The following is a 17,190-nucleotide window of genomic DNA, read 5'->3' on the forward strand; positions in this document are numbered from 1 at the left end:
ATATGTAAATAGACCATTGTCATATATGGTTCTGTGTCATTTACTTTGAACTGGACTGTGTTTACAGTATGAGCGGTCGTGAGTAGATGCGCTTGTTTTGAGTTCAAAGCGAGAGCTGCATGTAACAAAGTGTGCACATTTGTACATATCCTTTGCTAGTTAGTGAGTTATAGCCCAGTTATAGATCATTTGTAGTCAGCAATAGGGGAGGGATTGCTTCCTACAAGAGCACAAACATACATTTCTAGACATCTAGTGAGTCAGGTAAAGAGCTTTTTTTCTGTCTTAAAGGGACAGTGTTGTATTTTGAGACAGGCTTGATTAAGCTAAATAGCCAAAAGGCAAAGGGTAGCATCATTTTGTCTGATTCTCTGTAATAATGGTGTGGGAATAATAATGCATTTTATTTTGTAAAGTTGTTTCTTGCATCAAACAACACAACAACATTTTCAGTCACCTCCTTGTCTAAAGGACAAGTGGATCAACAGGTTAGTGTCAAGCCCTGCATGTTTTTTTCCAAAGTCTGATGGAATGTAGGTCTACATTGAACACCACACATTGGCTGCTACTGTAGTCTGAATGATAGAACAGGATATTTCCATGTTAAAATATTATGGGATGCATTTTCCCCATTGTGTTTGATGGTAGGCCACTCTGATAGGTCTAGATTATGATTAAATAGCCAGAGTAGCCTACTCTTCCACAGTTAAAACTGTAACTTAAAGCGGCTACAGCCTCAGTGTTCACAGTAAAACTGTAACTTAAAGCGGGTACAGACTCAGTGTTCACAGTAAAACTGTAACTTAAAGCGCGTACAGCCTCAGTGTTCACAGTAAAACTAACTGAAAGCGGGTACAGCCTCAGTGTTCACAGTAAAACTGTAACTTAAAGCGGGTACAGTCTCAGTGTTCACAGTAAAACTAACTGAAAGCGGGTACAGCCTCAGTGTTCACAGTAAAACTGTAACTGAAAGCAGGTACAGCCTCAGTGTTCACAGTAAAACTGTAACTTAAAGCGGGTACAGCCTCAGTGTTCACAGTAAAACTGTAACTGAAAGCGGGTACAGCCTCAGTGTTCACAGTAAAACTGTAACTGAAAGCGGGTACAGTCTCAGTGTTCACAGTAAAACTGTAACTTAAAGCGGGTACACTCTCAGTGTTCACAGTAAAACTAACTTAAAGCGGGTACAGCCTCAGTGTTCACAGTAAACGCACGCTGGAAGTTGCACAGAATTTTCACAACGTTCAAGTTTGCGCTCAGCAGAACTGAAATTTAAACTGAAATGCCGAAAGTAAGCTAGCTACTAGCTGGTTTAATTTCTCTCACGATTACTCAGCCAACAAAATGTTCATAAAATAGCATATTATTTATATAAAAAGTTAGCTGTCTAGCTGTGTTATCCCAGTCTCAAGCTGACCCAGAGTCAGTGATATCACATTTCCATAAGTATTCAGACCCTTTACTCAGTACTTTGTTGATGCACCTTTGGCAGCGATTACAGCCTCGAGTCTTCTTGGGTATGACGCTACAAGCTTGGCACACCTGTATTTGGGGAGTTTCTCCCATTCTTTTCTGCAGATCCTCTCGAGCTCTGTCAGGTTGGATGGGGAGTGTCGCTGCACAGCTATTTTCAGAATCCTGAGTGGCGCAGCGATCTAAGGCACTGCATCGCAGTGCTAGAGGGATCACTACAGACCCGGGATTGATCCCGGGCTGTATCACAAGCGGACGTGATTGGGAGTCCCATAGGGCGGCGCACACTTGGCTGTGTGCTTAGGGTCGTTGTCCTGTTGGAAGGTGAACCTTCGCCCCAGTCTGAGGTCATGGGCGCTCTAGAGAATGTTTTAATCAAGGATCTCTCTGTACTTTGCTCCGTTCATCTTTCCCTCCATCCTGACTAGTCTCCCAGTCCCTGAAAAAAATACCCACAGCATGATGCAGCCTCCACCATGCTTCACCGTAGGGATGGTGCCAGGTTTCCTCCAGACGTGACACTTGGCATTCAGGCCAAAGAGTTCAATTTTGGTTTCATCAGACCAGAGAATCTTGTTTCTCATGGTCTGAGAGTCTTTAGGTGTCTTCTGGCAAACTCCAATCGGAAAAAAATTCTAACAACCTGTTTTTGTTTTGTCATTATGGGGTAATGTGATGTCATTATGGGGTTTGTGATGTCATTATGGGGTATTGTGATGTCATTATGGGGTGTTGTGATGTCATTATGGGGTGTTGTGATGTCATTATGGGGTGTTGTGTGTAGATTTCTGAATGAAAATAATGTATTTAATCCATTTTAGAAGAAGGCGGCTATTTTAACAAAATGTGTAAAAAGTCAGGGGGTCTGAATATTTTCCGAAGGCACTGTATATGATCACACTGGTAATAGATCATTTGTTGTATTACTTGTGAGGCACAGCTGAGTGAGCATAATGATCCACTGGACTGACGGCCTGCATCTGATGGTCAGTCTGAGGGGAGGGAGGGAGCAGAGTTACTCGACTCACCGCCCTTCTTCTCTCCCTCCCTCCACTGAGAAACAGGGACACAGTCTTCCAGCCGTCCTTCAGACACATGAAATGGTTCAAAATGGGAACACATTGACTTCCCAGCACTGCTGGCTACCATCAACAGCGCCAAACGAAAAAAGAAAAAAAAAATTGGAACGCATAAATGTTTGGTGATCGACTAGGAATGGCTTGGAGATCAGCCGGTTGGCGACCACTGTTAAACACAATTTAGTGTTTATATGGTTAAGATTGGAAAAAAAGCTGATTTTAGTTCACCTTAGATCTCGTTTTATTGATTGATTTAATTAAAGGTTTTGTTGAGTCTGTATTTTGAGTTATTTATTTAATTAAAGGTTCTGGGGCCTTCCCTTTAATTACAGGGGCCTTCCCTGTGGCTCAGTTGGTAGAGCATGGTATTTGTAACGCCAGCATGGTGTATGCAACGCCAGGGTTGTGGGTTCGATTCAGTACAAAAAAAATAAATAAAATGCATGAAATGAAATGTATGCATTCACTACTGTAAGTCGCTCTGGATAAGAGCGTCTGCGAAATGACTAAAATGTTAAAAAAAATTCTGTTCACTGTATTTTGAGTTATTTATTTAATTAAAGGTTCTGTTCACTGTATTTTGAAAATAATTATATTTTTATGTAAGACATTAATCCCCCGCCCCAAAAAAATGTAAGGCCATAAAATGCTGATGGTTGATATTTGTTGTCATATGAGTGGGAGTAACCGTGGATGTTTAATAGGCATCAATTATAACACACACACACACACACACACACACACACACACACACACACACACACACACACACACACACACACACACACATACAGTCTGTCAAAGTCGGTCCACCCCCCACTTTCACATGCCCTACAAGTCTATCTATCGTTGATATTCCATGTTACCATTTCACTGGTAAGATGTCAAATATATTGTGTTTAAATAAGGCTTGCAGTCTGGGGTTACTGGACTGTGAGATTCAGACATACTTATTGAATTATTCAGGTTTCATGTCTTGCTGCTATTGTGTGTGTGTGTGTGTGTGTGTGTGTGTGTGTGTGTGTGTGTGTGTGTGTGTGTGTGTGTGTGTGTGTGTGTGTGTGTGTGTGTGTGCACATGCGACTACTCAGAGATGTTGCTTGAATCATCGTGGTATGTGGATGGTTGACTCTCTTGCTTCCCAAATCTCTCTCTCACTCTTTCTCTCTCTCACACACACACACACAAACACACTTGCCAGGGTATCTATTGCTGCTGTTAAAAGATACAAACCCCAGTGAAAAAAAATGTGACCTCTGCATCAAGCACACACAAGCACACACACACACACGCACACGCCTGCATGCTGTTAACAGAGACAATCCTTTATTTTCCTGTTAAAACCATCATTCCATCTGTGCATTCCCCTATTTCCTATGTAGTTCACTGCTTTGACAAGAGCCTTGTGGGAGGGAGAGAGAGATTGAGAGAGAGAGAGAGAGAGAGAGAGAGAGAGAGAGAGACACACAGAGAGAGAGAGAGACAGAGAGAGAGAGAGAGAGAGAGAGAGCGAGAGAGAGACATATGTTTCCCATGCCAATAAAGCCCTTTGAATCAAATTGAATTAAGAGACAGAGAGAGATTTGGAAAGCGCTCTGTGTTTTATCTCAAACCCCCAAGGTACAATTAACAGTAGCCTAACCTACAAAACCGGACCAGTCAGTTATTGCCAGTTGAAGCCTTCAATTTAATTCACAAAGATCTTATAGATGCTTATTGGTGTTAGCCGATGTGTTATCTATTTATTTTTTATTTTTTATTGTCAAAATCATGTTTTGTATTTTAATTCTGTGCAAATTAAACAATTTATTTCATAAAAAATAATATGTCAGCGGGTCACAATATATATTACATCGTGTAACCTAGGCTACTAGGTTACTGGGTTACTAGGTTACCAGGTTACTCAAACATGTTAAAATGTGGAAGAAGACAGAAGATATTGTGCTGTGGAGAGTAAAATCTCAGAGGAAATGTTTCTAGAACCGTAATAAACCCTGTTAGGTAGACCCATAGTGATTATGATGGATGATTGTCTTGAGAATAGAACAGAAATAGGCTGGAAACTTAAGTAGTCTGCTAAGTGGTGACTGGCGACTGTATCACCGTTATCAGGGACCATCAACTAGCAGCGGCATGATGCTTTTCTTCAGCGGATAGTCTGGGGACCGTCACATTTTCTATTTATTTAACCTTTATTTAACCTTTATTTAACTAGGCATAACAGAAAAAAATACAAATAATTGTAGACTGAAAATGAACCGCAATAAACCCAAACAGATTTAATATTTGACTAAAACATAATAATTTCAACTGTTACTTGAAATGAAAATCACTTGGAGCCGATTTACTGGCCTTTTTACAGTCTTTAATATCCAACAATTAAAAAACGTTTTCAGGGACCCAAAATAGAACCAGCAGCTAGGAACGCTGTGCTGTGTGGTCAGTAGTAGGCCTATGGTGCCGTCAGCAGCGAATGGACTGTTCAAATGTGGACGGAAAGAGAGAGAGAGAAATATATATATATATATAGAGAGAGAGAGATGAGCACTGCAGAGAGAGAGAGATAGAGAGAGACAGACAGACAGACAGACAGAGAGGAGAGAGAGACAGAGAGGAGAGGGAGAGAGAGAGAGACAGAGAGAGAGAGGAGAGGGAATCACTAGCGGAGTTGCGTTTGGAGAGAGGGAGGCACTAAAGGAAGAGAGAGAGCGAGAGAGAGAGTACGCGGAAAGGGCCAACAAAAAAAAGACGAGAAAGAAGAGAAGAGGAAATAAATCAGGACTATCATTTGTTTTGTCTACGTAACGTTAAGTTATCTGTAGAAAACGGACAAGTCGACCGCTTTTCATACGTTCATACAACACCACGAGGACAGAAACGGGAGAACCGCATGGAATATATTCTCTTTGTACTCAACCGGAGAGGAGACTACAGCTGCTCTCTAGGCTTTGCCATTCATTTATTTTTATACACCGAATTGTCATAGTGTAAATAGCTAATTTGATAGGCTATTTTTGATGGTGATTTTGATTTGGAAACCACGAAGTGAATCTAATGCCATGCTCTTTAACAAGAAGGGAACAATAGCGTAACAGAGACTTGACCAGGTCCATTTTCTATCTACTCCTGTAGAATCAATGCCTTTTTATTAACAACCACACAACACGGCGAACAATCACACAACAACGCGTCTAAATCCACTCTACCAACAGGACTTCCAGGATTTTCTTCAGCGGACCGACCATGGCTGCGGTTACCAGCCCAGAGACGAGTCCTCAACCCCGGGTGTATTTCCAGACGGCGGCCGCCGGTTCCACCGAAGAACCGGAGACCCCCGTTCGGAAGCAAGGGCGAGTAACCGTGAAATATGACCGGAAAGAACTGAGAAAGAGATTGAATCTGGAGGAATGGATAATCGATCAGCTAACGGATCTGTACGACTGTGAGGTGAGACACCGATAAATACATAACACAACGATTAGGTTGTATGTCGCAAATGTTACCCTCCCTTTAAAGTGCACTATTTTTGACTAGATGCAATAGGGGCTATGGTTAAAAGTAGTGTACTATTGAATAGGGTGCCAATTCGGGGTCATAAAGGCTATTGTAATGAACTAATTGAATCTATCGATTGGGCTTAAGACCCCCCTGAGGCCTAATAATCCGTTTATCTGGTATTTAATTTGAAAGTAGAACAACATGGGTGTAATAAGGAATAAACATCACAGACTAAACATCAGTGTCATCATAGCATGACATGACCTTTCTATTAGGCCTGTAGCCTGTCGCCTGTAGGCTGTAGCCTGTCGTCTCTAGCCTGTCGCCTGTAGCCTGTCGCCTGTGGCTTGAAACCTGTGGCCTGTGACCTGTAACCTGTAGCCTGTAACCTGTAGCCTGTAGCCTGTAACCTGTAGCCTGTCGTCTGTAGCCTGAAACCTGTGGCCTGTGACCTGTAACCTGAAGCCTGTAACCTGTAACCTGTAGCCTAACTCAACAACTATATATCCCATTAGGAATAGCTAAATAGTATGCTATAGTCAAGTCAATCATGTATATCCTAGCCACTGGACTGTTTACATTGACCCCCCCCCTCCATTTGTTTTTACACTGCTGCGACTCGCTGTTTATTATCTATGTATAGTCACTTCACCCCCACCTACATGTATATATTACCTCTAACCTGTACCCCTGAACACTGACTGTACCCCCTGTATATAGTCTCATTACTACCCTGTACCCCTCCACACTGACTGTACCCCCTGTATATAGTCTCATTACTACCCTGTACCCCTCCACACTGACTGGTACCCCATGTATATAGTCTCATTACTACCCTGTACCCCCTGTATATAGCCTCATTACTACCCTGTACCCCTCCACACTGACTCAGTACCGGTACCCCCTGTATATAGCCTCATTACTACCCTGTACCCCTCCACACTGACTCAGTACCGGTACCCCCTGTATATAGCCTCATTACTACCCTGTACCCCTCCACACTGACTCAGTACCGGTACCCCCTGTATATAGTCTCATTACTAGCCTGTACCCCTGCACACTGACTCAGTACCAGTACCCCCTGTATATAGCCTCATTACTACCCTGTACCCCTGTATATAGTCTCATTACTACCCTGTACCCCTGCACACTGACTCAGTACCGGTACCCCCTGTATATAGTCTCATTACTACCCTGTACCCCCTGTATATAGTCTCATTACTAGCCTGTACCCCCTGTATATAGTCTCATTACTTCCCTGTACCCCCTGTATATAGTCTCATTACTACCCTGTACCCCTCCACACTGACTCGGTACCGGTACCCCCTGTATATAGCCTCATTACTTCCCTGTACCCCCTGTATATAGTCTCATTACTAGCCTGTACCCCTGCACACTGACTCAGTACCGGTACCCCCTGTATATAGTCTCATTACTACCCTGTACCCCTCCACACTGACTCGGTACCGGTACCCCCTGTATAAAGTTTCCACACTGACTCGGTACCGGTACCCCCTGTATATAGTTTCCACACTGACTCGGTACCGGTACCCCCTGTATATAGTCTCATTACTAGCCTGTACCCCTCCATACTGACTCAGTACCGGTACCCCCTGTATATAGTCTCATTACTAGCCTGTACCCCTGCACACTGACTCGGTACCGCTGCCCCCTGTATATAGTCTCATTACTAGCCTGTACCCCTCCATACTGACTCAGTACCAGTACCCCCTGTATATAGTCTCATTACTAGCCTGTACCCCTCCACACTGACTCGGTACCGGTACCCCCTGTATATAACCTCCACACTGACTCAGTACCGGTGCCCCCTGTATATAGTCTCATTACTACCCTGTACCCCTCCACACTGACTCGGTACCGGTACCCCCTGTATATAGCCTCATTACTAGCCTGTACCCCTCCACACTGACTCAGTACCGGTACCCCCTGTATATAGTCTCATTACTACCCTGTACCCCTCCACACTGACTCAGTACCAGTACCCCCTGTATATAGTCTCATTACTAGCCTGTACCCCCTGTATATAGTCTCATTACTAGCCTGTACCCCCTGTATATAGTCTCATTACTACCCTGTACCCCTCCACACTGACTCAGTACCAGTGCCCCCTGTATATAGTCTCATTACTAGCCTGTACCCCCTGTATATAGTCTCATTACTACCCTGTACCCCTCCACACTGACTCAGTACCGGTACCCCCTGTATATAGCCTCATTACTACCCTGTACCCCTCCACACTGACTCAGTACCGGTGCCCCCTGTATATAGCCTCATTACTACCCTGTACCCCCTGTATATAGCCTCATTACTAGCCTGTACCCCTCCACACTGACTCAGTACCGGTACCCCCTGTATATAGCCTCATTACTACCCTGTACCCCTCCACACTGACTCAGTACCGGTGCCCCCTGTATATAGTCTCATTACTAGCCTGTACCCCTCCACACTGACTCAGTACCGGTGCCCCCTGTATATAGCCTCATTACTACCCTGTACCCCCTGTATATAGCCTCATTACTAGCCTGTACCCCTCCACACTGACTCAGTACCGGTACCCCCTGTATATAGCCTCATTACTACCCTGTACCCCTCCACACTGACTCAGTACCAGTACCCCTTGTATATAGTCTCATTACTACCCTGTACCCCTCCACACTGACTCGGTACCGGTACCCCCTGTATAAAGTTTCCACACTGACTCGGTACCGGTACCCCCTGTATATAGTTTCCACACTGACTCGGTACCGGTACCCCCTGTATATAGTCTCATTACTAGCCTGTACCCCTCCATACTGACTCAGTACCAGTACCCCCTGTATATAGTCTCATTACTAGCCTGTACCCCTCCACACTGACTCGGTACCGGTACCCCCTGTATATAACCTCCACACTGACTCAGTACCGGTGCCCCCTGTATATAGTCTCATTACTACCCTGTACCCCTCCACACTGACTCGGTACCGGTACCCCCTGTATATAGCCTCATTACTAGCCTGTACCCCTCCACACTGACTCAGTACCGGTACCCCCTGTATATAGTCTCATTACTACCCTGTACCCCTCCACACTGACTCAGTACCAGTACCCCCTGTATATAGTCTCATTACTAGCCTGTACCCCCTGTATATAGTCTCATTACTAGCCTGTACCCCCTGTATATAGTCTCATTACTACCCTGTACCCCTCCACACTGACTCAGTACCAGTGCCCCCTGTATATAGTCTCATTACTAGCCTGTACCCCCTGTATATAGTCTCATTACTACCCTGTACCCCTCCACACTGACTCAGTACCGGTACCCCCTGTATATAGCCTCATTACTACCCTGTACCCCTCCACACTGACTCAGTACCGGTGCCCCCTGTATATAGCCTCATTACTACCCTGTACCCCCTGTATATAGCCTCATTACTAGCCTGTACCCCTCCACACTGACTCAGTACCGGTACCCCCTGTATATAGCCTCATTACTACCCTGTACCCCTCCACACTGACTCAGTACCGGTGCCCCCTGTATATAGTCTCATTACTAGCCTGTACCCCTCCACACTGACTCAGTACCGGTGCCCCCTGTATATAGCCTCATTACTACCCTGTACCCCCTGTATATAGCCTCATTACTAGCCTGTACCCATCCACACTGACTCAGTACCGGTACCCCCTGTATATAGTCTCATTACTAGCCTGTACCCCTCCACACTGACTCAGTACTGGTGCCCCCTGTATATAGCCTCATTACTACCCTGTACCCCCTGTATATAGCCTCATTACTAGCCTGTACCCATCCACACTGACTCAGTACCGGTACCCCCTGTATATAGCCTCATTACTACCCTGTACCCCTCCACACTGACTCAGTACCGGTACCCCCTGTATATAGCCTCATTACTACCCTGTACCCCCTGTATATAGCCTCATTACTAGCCTGTACCCATCCACACTGACTCAGTACCGGTACCCCCTGTATATAGTCTCATTACTAGCCTGTACCCCTCCACACTGACTCAGTACTGGTGCCCCCTGTATATAGCCTCATTACTACCCTGTACCCCCTGTATATAGCCTCATTACTAGCCTGTACCCATCCACACTGACTCAGTACCGGTACCCCCTGTATATAGCCTCATTACTACCCTGTACCCCTCCACACTGACTCAGTACCGGTGCCCCCTGTATATAGCCTCATTACTACCCTGTACCCCTCCACACTGACTCAGTACCGGTGCCCCCTGTATATAGCCTCATTACTACCCTGTACCCCTCCACACTGACTCAGTACCGGTGCCCCCTGTATATAGCCTCATTACTACCCTGTACCCCTCCACACTGACTCAGTACCGGTACCCCCTGTATATAGCCTCATTACTAGCCTGTACCCCTGCATACTGACTCAGTACCGGTACCCCCTGTATATAGTCTCATTACTAGCCTGTACCCCTGCATACTGACTCAGTACCAGTACCCCCTGTATATAGCCTCATTACTACCCTGTACCCCTCCACACTGACTCAGTACCGGTGCCCCCTGTATATAGCCTCATTACTACCCTGTACCCCTCCACACTGACTCAGTACCGGTGCCCCCTGTATATAGCCTCATTATTACCCTGTACCCCTGTATATAGTCTCATTACTACCCTGTACCCCTCCACACTGACTCAGTACCAGTACCCCTTGTATATAGTCTCATTACTACCCTGTACCCCTGTATATAGCCTCATTACTACCCTGTACCCCTGTATATAGTCTCATTACTACCCTGTACCCCTCCACACTGACTCAGTACCGGTACCCCCTGTATATAGTCTCATTACTAGCCTGTACCCCTGCATACTGACTCAGTACCGGTACCCCCTGTATATAGCCTCATTACTAGCCTGTACCCCTGCATACTGACTCAGTACCGGTACCCCCTGTATATAGTCTCATTACTAGCCTGTACCCCTGCATACTGACTCAGTACCGGTACCCCCTGTATATAGTCTCATTACTAGCCTGTACCCCTGCATACTGACTCAGTACCGGTACCCCCTGTATATAGCCTCATTACTAGCCTGTACCCCTGCATACTGACTCAGTACCAGTACCCCCTGTATATAGTCTCATTACTAGCCTGTACCCCTGCATACTGACTCAGTACTACCCTGTACCCCTCCACACTGACTCGGTACCGGTACCCCCTGTATAAAGTTTCCACACTGACTCGGTACCGGTACCCCCTGTATATAGTTTCCACACTGACTCGGTACCGGTACCCCCTGTATATAGTCTCATTACTAGCCTGTACCCCTCCATACTGACTCAGTACCGGTACCCCCTGTATATAGTCTCATTACTAGCCTGTACCCCTGCACACTGACTCGGTACCGCTGCCCCCTGTATATAGTCTCATTACTAGCCTGTACCCCTCCATACTGACTCAGTACCAGTACCCCCTGTATATAGTCTCATTACTAGCCTGTACCCCTCCACACTGACTCGGTACCGGTACCCCCTGTATATAACCTCCACACTGACTCAGTACCGGTGCCCCCTGTATATAGTCTCATTACTACCCTGTACCCCTCCACACTGACTCGGTACCGGTACCCCCTGTATATAGCCTCATTACTAGCCTGTACCCCTCCACACTGACTCAGTACCGGTACCCCCTGTATATAGTCTCATTACTACCCTGTACCCCTCCACACTGACTCAGTACCAGTACCCCCTGTATATAGTCTCATTACTAGCCTGTACCCCCTGTATATAGTCTCATTACTAGCCTGTACCCCCTGTATATAGTCTCATTACTACCCTGTACCCCTCCACACTGACTCAGTACCAGTGCCCCCTGTATATAGTCTCATTACTAGCCTGTACCCCCTGTATATAGTCTCATTACTACCCTGTACCCCTCCACACTGACTCAGTACCGGTACCCCCTGTATATAGCCTCATTACTACCCTGTACCCCTCCACACTGACTCAGTACCGGTGCCCCCTGTATATAGCCTCATTACTACCCTGTACCCCCTGTATATAGCCTCATTACTAGCCTGTACCCCTCCACACTGACTCAGTACCGGTACCCCCTGTATATAGCCTCATTACTACCCTGTACCCCTCCACACTGACTCAGTACCGGTGCCCCCTGTATATAGTCTCATTACTAGCCTGTACCCCTCCACACTGACTCAGTACCGGTGCCCCCTGTATATAGCCTCATTACTACCCTGTACCCCCTGTATATAGCCTCATTACTAGCCTGTACCCATCCACACTGACTCAGTACCGGTACCCCCTGTATATAGTCTCATTACTAGCCTGTACCCCTCCACACTGACTCAGTACTGGTGCCCCCTGTATATAGCCTCATTACTACCCTGTACCCCCTGTATATAGCCTCATTACTAGCCTGTACCCATCCACACTGACTCAGTACCGGTACCCCCTGTATATAGCCTCATTACTACCCTGTACCCCTCCACACTGACTCAGTACCGGTACCCCCTGTATATAGCCTCATTACTACCCTGTACCCCCTGTATATAGCCTCATTACTAGCCTGTACCCATCCACACTGACTCAGTACCGGTACCCCCTGTATATAGTCTCATTACTAGCCTGTACCCCTCCACACTGACTCAGTACTGGTGCCCCCTGTATATAGCCTCATTACTACCCTGTACCCCCTGTATATAGCCTCATTACTAGCCTGTACCCATCCACACTGACTCAGTACCGGTACCCCCTGTATATAGCCTCATTACTACCCTGTACCCCTCCACACTGACTCAGTACCGGTGCCCCCTGTATATAGCCTCATTACTACCCTGTACCCCTCCACACTGACTCAGTACCGGTGCCCCCTGTATATAGCCTCATTACTACCCTGTACCCCTCCACACTGACTCAGTACCGGTGCCCCCTGTATATAGCCTCATTACTACCCTGTACCCCTCCACACTGACTCAGTACCGGTACCCCCTGTATATAGCCTCATTACTAGCCTGTACCCCTGCATACTGACTCAGTACCGGTACCCCCTGTATATAGTCTCATTACTAGCCTGTACCCCTGCATACTGACTCAGTACCAGTACCCCCTGTATATAGCCTCATTACTACCCTGTACCCCTCCACACTGACTCAGTACCGGTGCCCCCTGTATATAGCCTCATTACTACCCTGTACCCCTCCACACTGACTCAGTACCGGTGCCCCCTGTATATAGCCTCATTATTACCCTGTACCCCTGTATATAGTCTCATTACTACCCTGTACCCCTCCACACTGACTCAGTACCAGTACCCCTTGTATATAGTCTCATTACTACCCTGTACCCCTGTATATAGCCTCATTACTACCCTGTACCCCTGTATATAGTCTCATTACTACCCTGTACCCCTCCACACTGACTCAGTACCGGTACCCCCTGTATATAGTCTCATTACTAGCCTGTACCCCTGCATACTGACTCAGTACCGGTACCCCCTGTATATAGCCTCATTACTAGCCTGTACCCCTGCATACTGACTCAGTACCGGTACCCCCTGTATATAGTCTCATTACTAGCCTGTACCCCTGCATACTGACTCAGTACCGGTACCCCCTGTATATAGTCTCATTACTAGCCTGTACCCCTGCATACTGACTCAGTACCGGTACCCCCTGTATATAGCCTCATTACTAGCCTGTACCCCTGCATACTGACTCAGTACCAGTACCCCCTGTATATAGTCTCATTACTAGCCTGTACCCCTGCATACTGACTCAGTACCGGTACCCCCTGTATATAGTCTCATTACTAGCCTGTACCCCTGCATACTGACTCAGTACCAGTACCCCCTGTATATAGCCTCATTACTAGCCTGTACCCCTGCATACTGACTCAGTACCAGTACCCCCTGTATATAGTCTCATTACTAGCCTGTACCCCTGCATACTGACTCAGTACCGGTACCCCCTGTATTTAGCCTCCTTATTGTTATTTTATTGTGTTACTTTTTTATAATTTTTTTACTTTAGTTTATTTGGTAAATATTTTCTTAACTTTTCTTGATTTACACTGTTGGTTAAGGGCTTGTAAGTCAGCATTTCATTTGATTTGTAGAGGGACGGAAAGCTTCTGAGCTGGCAATGACCCACATTCTATTCCTAGCAGGGACTTACAGCTACCATTCAGAGAAAGAGAGGAAGTGAAGGAGAGAGGGATGGATGGATGAAGGAGAGGGGGATGGATGGATGAAGGAGAGGGGGATGGATGGATGAAGGAGAGGGGGATGGATGAATGAAGGAGAGAGGGATGGATGAATGAAGGAGAGAGGGATGGATGAATGAAGGAGAGGGGGATGGATGGATGAAGGAGAGGGGGATGGATGAATGAAGGAGAGAGGGATGGATGAATGAAGGAGAGGGGGATGGATGGATGAAGGAGAGGGGGATGGATGGATGAAGGAGAGGGGGATGGATGGATGAAGGAGAGGGGGATGGATGAATGAAGGAGAGAGGGATGGATGAATGAAGGAGAGAGGGATGGATGAATGAAGGAGAGAGGGATGGATGGATGAAGGAGAGAGGGATGGATGAATGAAGGAGAGAGGGATGGATGGATGAATGAAGGAGAGAGGGATGGATGGATGAATGAAGGAGAGAGGGATGGATGGATGAATGAAGGAGAGAGGGAGGGATGGATGAATGAAGGAGAGGGGGATGGATGAATGAAGGAGAGAGGCATGGATGGATGAAGGAGAGAGGGATGGATGAATGAAGGAGAGGGGGATGGATGGATGGATGGATGGATGAGAGAGAGAGAGAGAGAGAGAGAGAGAGAGCCGGATGGAGGGACTCTCTCTCTCAGAAGACTACAACACACACACAGAGAGAGGGAGCAGGGGGGTGGAGAGAGGGAGAGGAAGCAGGGGGGTGGAGAGAGGGAGCAGGGGGGTGGAGAGAGGGAGAGGGAGCAGGGGGTTGGAGAGAGAGAGAGGGAGAGGGAGCAGGGGGGTGGAGAGAGGGAGAGGGAGCAGGGCGGTGGAGAGAGGGAGCAGGGGGGTGGAGAGAGGGAGAGGGGGGTGGAGAGAGGGAGAGGGAGCAGGGGGGTGGAGAGAGGGAGCAGGGGGGTGGAGAGAGGGAGAGGGGGGTGGAGAGAGGGAGAGGGAGCAGGGCGGTGGAGAGAGGGAGCAGGGGGGTGGAGAGAGGGAGAGGGGGGTGGAGAGAGGGAGAGGGAGCAGGGGGGTGGAGAGAGAGAGAGGGAGAGGGAGCCGGGTGGTGGAGAGAGGGAGAGGGAGCAGGGCGGTGGAGAGGGAGAGCAGGGGGTGGAGAGAGGGAGCAATGGGGTGGAGAGAGGGAGAGGAAGCAGGGGGGTGGAGAGAGGGAGCAGGGGGGTGGAGAGAGCGAGAGGGAGGAGGGGGGTGGAGAGAGGAGAGGGAGCAGGGGGTGGAGAGAGGAGAGGAGGCAGGGGGTGGAGAGAGGAGAGGGAGCAGGGGGGTGGAGAGAGGGAGCAGGGGGGTGGAGAGAGGGAGCAGGGGGGTGGAGAGAGGGAGAGGGAGCAGGGGGTGGAGAGAGGAGAGGGAGCAGGGGGGTGGAGAGAGGGAGAGGGAGCAGGGGGGTGGAGAGAGGGAGAGGGAGCAGGGGGGTGGAGAGAGGAGAGGGAGCAGGGGGGTGGGGAGAGGGAGAGGGAGCAGGGGGGTGGAGAGAGGGAGAGGGAGCAGGGGGGTGGAGAGAGGGAGCAGGGGGGTGGAGAGAGGGAGAGAGAGCAGGGGGGTGGAGAGAGGGAGCAGGGGGGTGGAGAGAGGGAGAGGAAGCAGGGGGGTGGAGAGAGGGAGAGGAAGCAGGGGGGTGGAGAGAGGGAGCAGGGGGGTGGAGAGAGGGAGAGGGAGCAGGGGGTTGGAGAGAGAGAGAGGGAGAGGGAGCAGGGGGGTGGAGAGAGGGAGAGGGAGCAGGGCGGTGGAGAGAGGGCGCAGGGGGGTGGAGAGAGGGAGAGGGGGGTGGAGAGAGGGAGAGGGAGCAGGGGGGTGGAGAGAGAGAGAGGGAGCAGGGGGGTGGAGAGAGGGAGAGGGAGCAGGGGGGTGGAGAGAGGGAGAGGGAGCAGGGCGGTGGAGAGGGAGAGCAGGGGGTGGAGAGAGGGAGAGGGAGCAGGGGGGTGGAGAGAGGGAGAGGGAGCAGGGGGGTGGAGAGAGGGAGAGGGAGCAGGGGGGTGGAGAGAGGGAGAGGGAGCAGGGCGGTGGAGAGGGAGAGCAGGGGGTGGAGAGAGGGAGAGGGAGCAGGGGGGTGGAGAGAGGGAGAGGAAGCAGGGGGGTGGAGAGAGGGAGCAGGGGGGTGGAGAGAGGGAGCAGGGGGGTGGAGAGAGGGAGAGGGAGGAGGGGGGTGGAGAGAGGAGAGGGAGCAGGGGGTGGAGAGAGGAGGCAGGGGGTGGAGAGAGGAGAGGGAGCAGGGGGGTGGAGAGAGGGAGCAGGGGGGTGGAGAGAGGGAGCAGGGGGGTGGAGAGAGGGAGAGGGAGCAGGGGGTGGAGAGAGGAGAGGGAGCAGGGGGGTGGAGAGAGGAGAGGGAGCAAGGGGGTGGAGAGAGGGAGAGGGAGCAGGGGGGTGGAGAGAGGGAGCAGGGGGGTGGAGAGAGGGAGAGGAAGCAGGGGGGTGGAGAGAGGGAGCAGGGGGGTGGAGAGAGGGAGAGGGAGCAGGGGGGTGGAGAGAGGGAGAGGGAGCAGGGGGGTGGAGAGGGAGCAGGGGGGTGGAGAGAGGGAGAGGGAGCAGGGGGGTGGAGAGAGGGAGCAGGGGGGTGGGGAGAGGGAGAGGGAGCAGGGGGGTGGAGAGAGGGAGAGGGAGCAGGGGGGTGGAGAGAGGGAGCAGGGGGGTGGAGAGAGGGAGAGAGAGCAGGGGGTGGAGAGAGGGAGAGGAAGCAGGGGGGTGGAGAGAGGGAGAGGAAGCAGGGGGGTGGAGAGAGGGAGCAGGGGGGTGGAGAGAGGGAAAGGGAGCAGGGGGTGGAGAGAGGGAGAGGGGGGTGGAGAGAGGGAGAGGGAGCAGGGGGGTGGAGTGAGGGAGAGGGAGCAGGGGGGTGGAGAGAGAGAGAGGGAGAGGGAGCAGGGGGGTGGAGAGAGGGAGAGGGAGCAGGGGGGTGGAGAGAGGGAGAGGAAGCAGGGGG

The 17,190-nt window shown here is 49.4% G+C and overlaps 1 protein-coding gene across 2 annotated transcripts in view; it reads left to right on the top strand.

Moving 5' to 3' along the window:
- The first annotated feature begins 5,057 nt into the window (after positions 1-5,057).
- Positions 5,058-17,190, top strand: part of LOC106608460 (protein phosphatase 1 regulatory subunit 14B) — a 41,997-nt gene continuing 29,864 nt past the window's right edge. Inside the window, exons 1-2 of one of the 2 annotated variants that reach the window (XM_082977331.1) lie at positions 5,058-5,659; positions 5,765-5,999. In XM_082977331.1, the coding sequence (XP_082833457.1) occupies positions 5,796-5,999 (204 nt within the window). In that variant the 5' untranslated portion in view covers positions 5,058-5,659; positions 5,765-5,795. Of the gene's footprint in view, positions 6,000-17,190 lie in introns of both variants that reach the window. The other variant, XM_082977330.1, reaches the window with a different exon arrangement.

Source organism: Salmo salar, chromosome 07 (assembly GCF_965601325.2).
Source record: "Salmo salar chromosome 07, fSalSal1, whole genome shotgun sequence".
Lineage (NCBI taxonomy): Eukaryota > Metazoa > Chordata > Actinopteri > Salmoniformes > Salmonidae > Salmo > Salmo salar.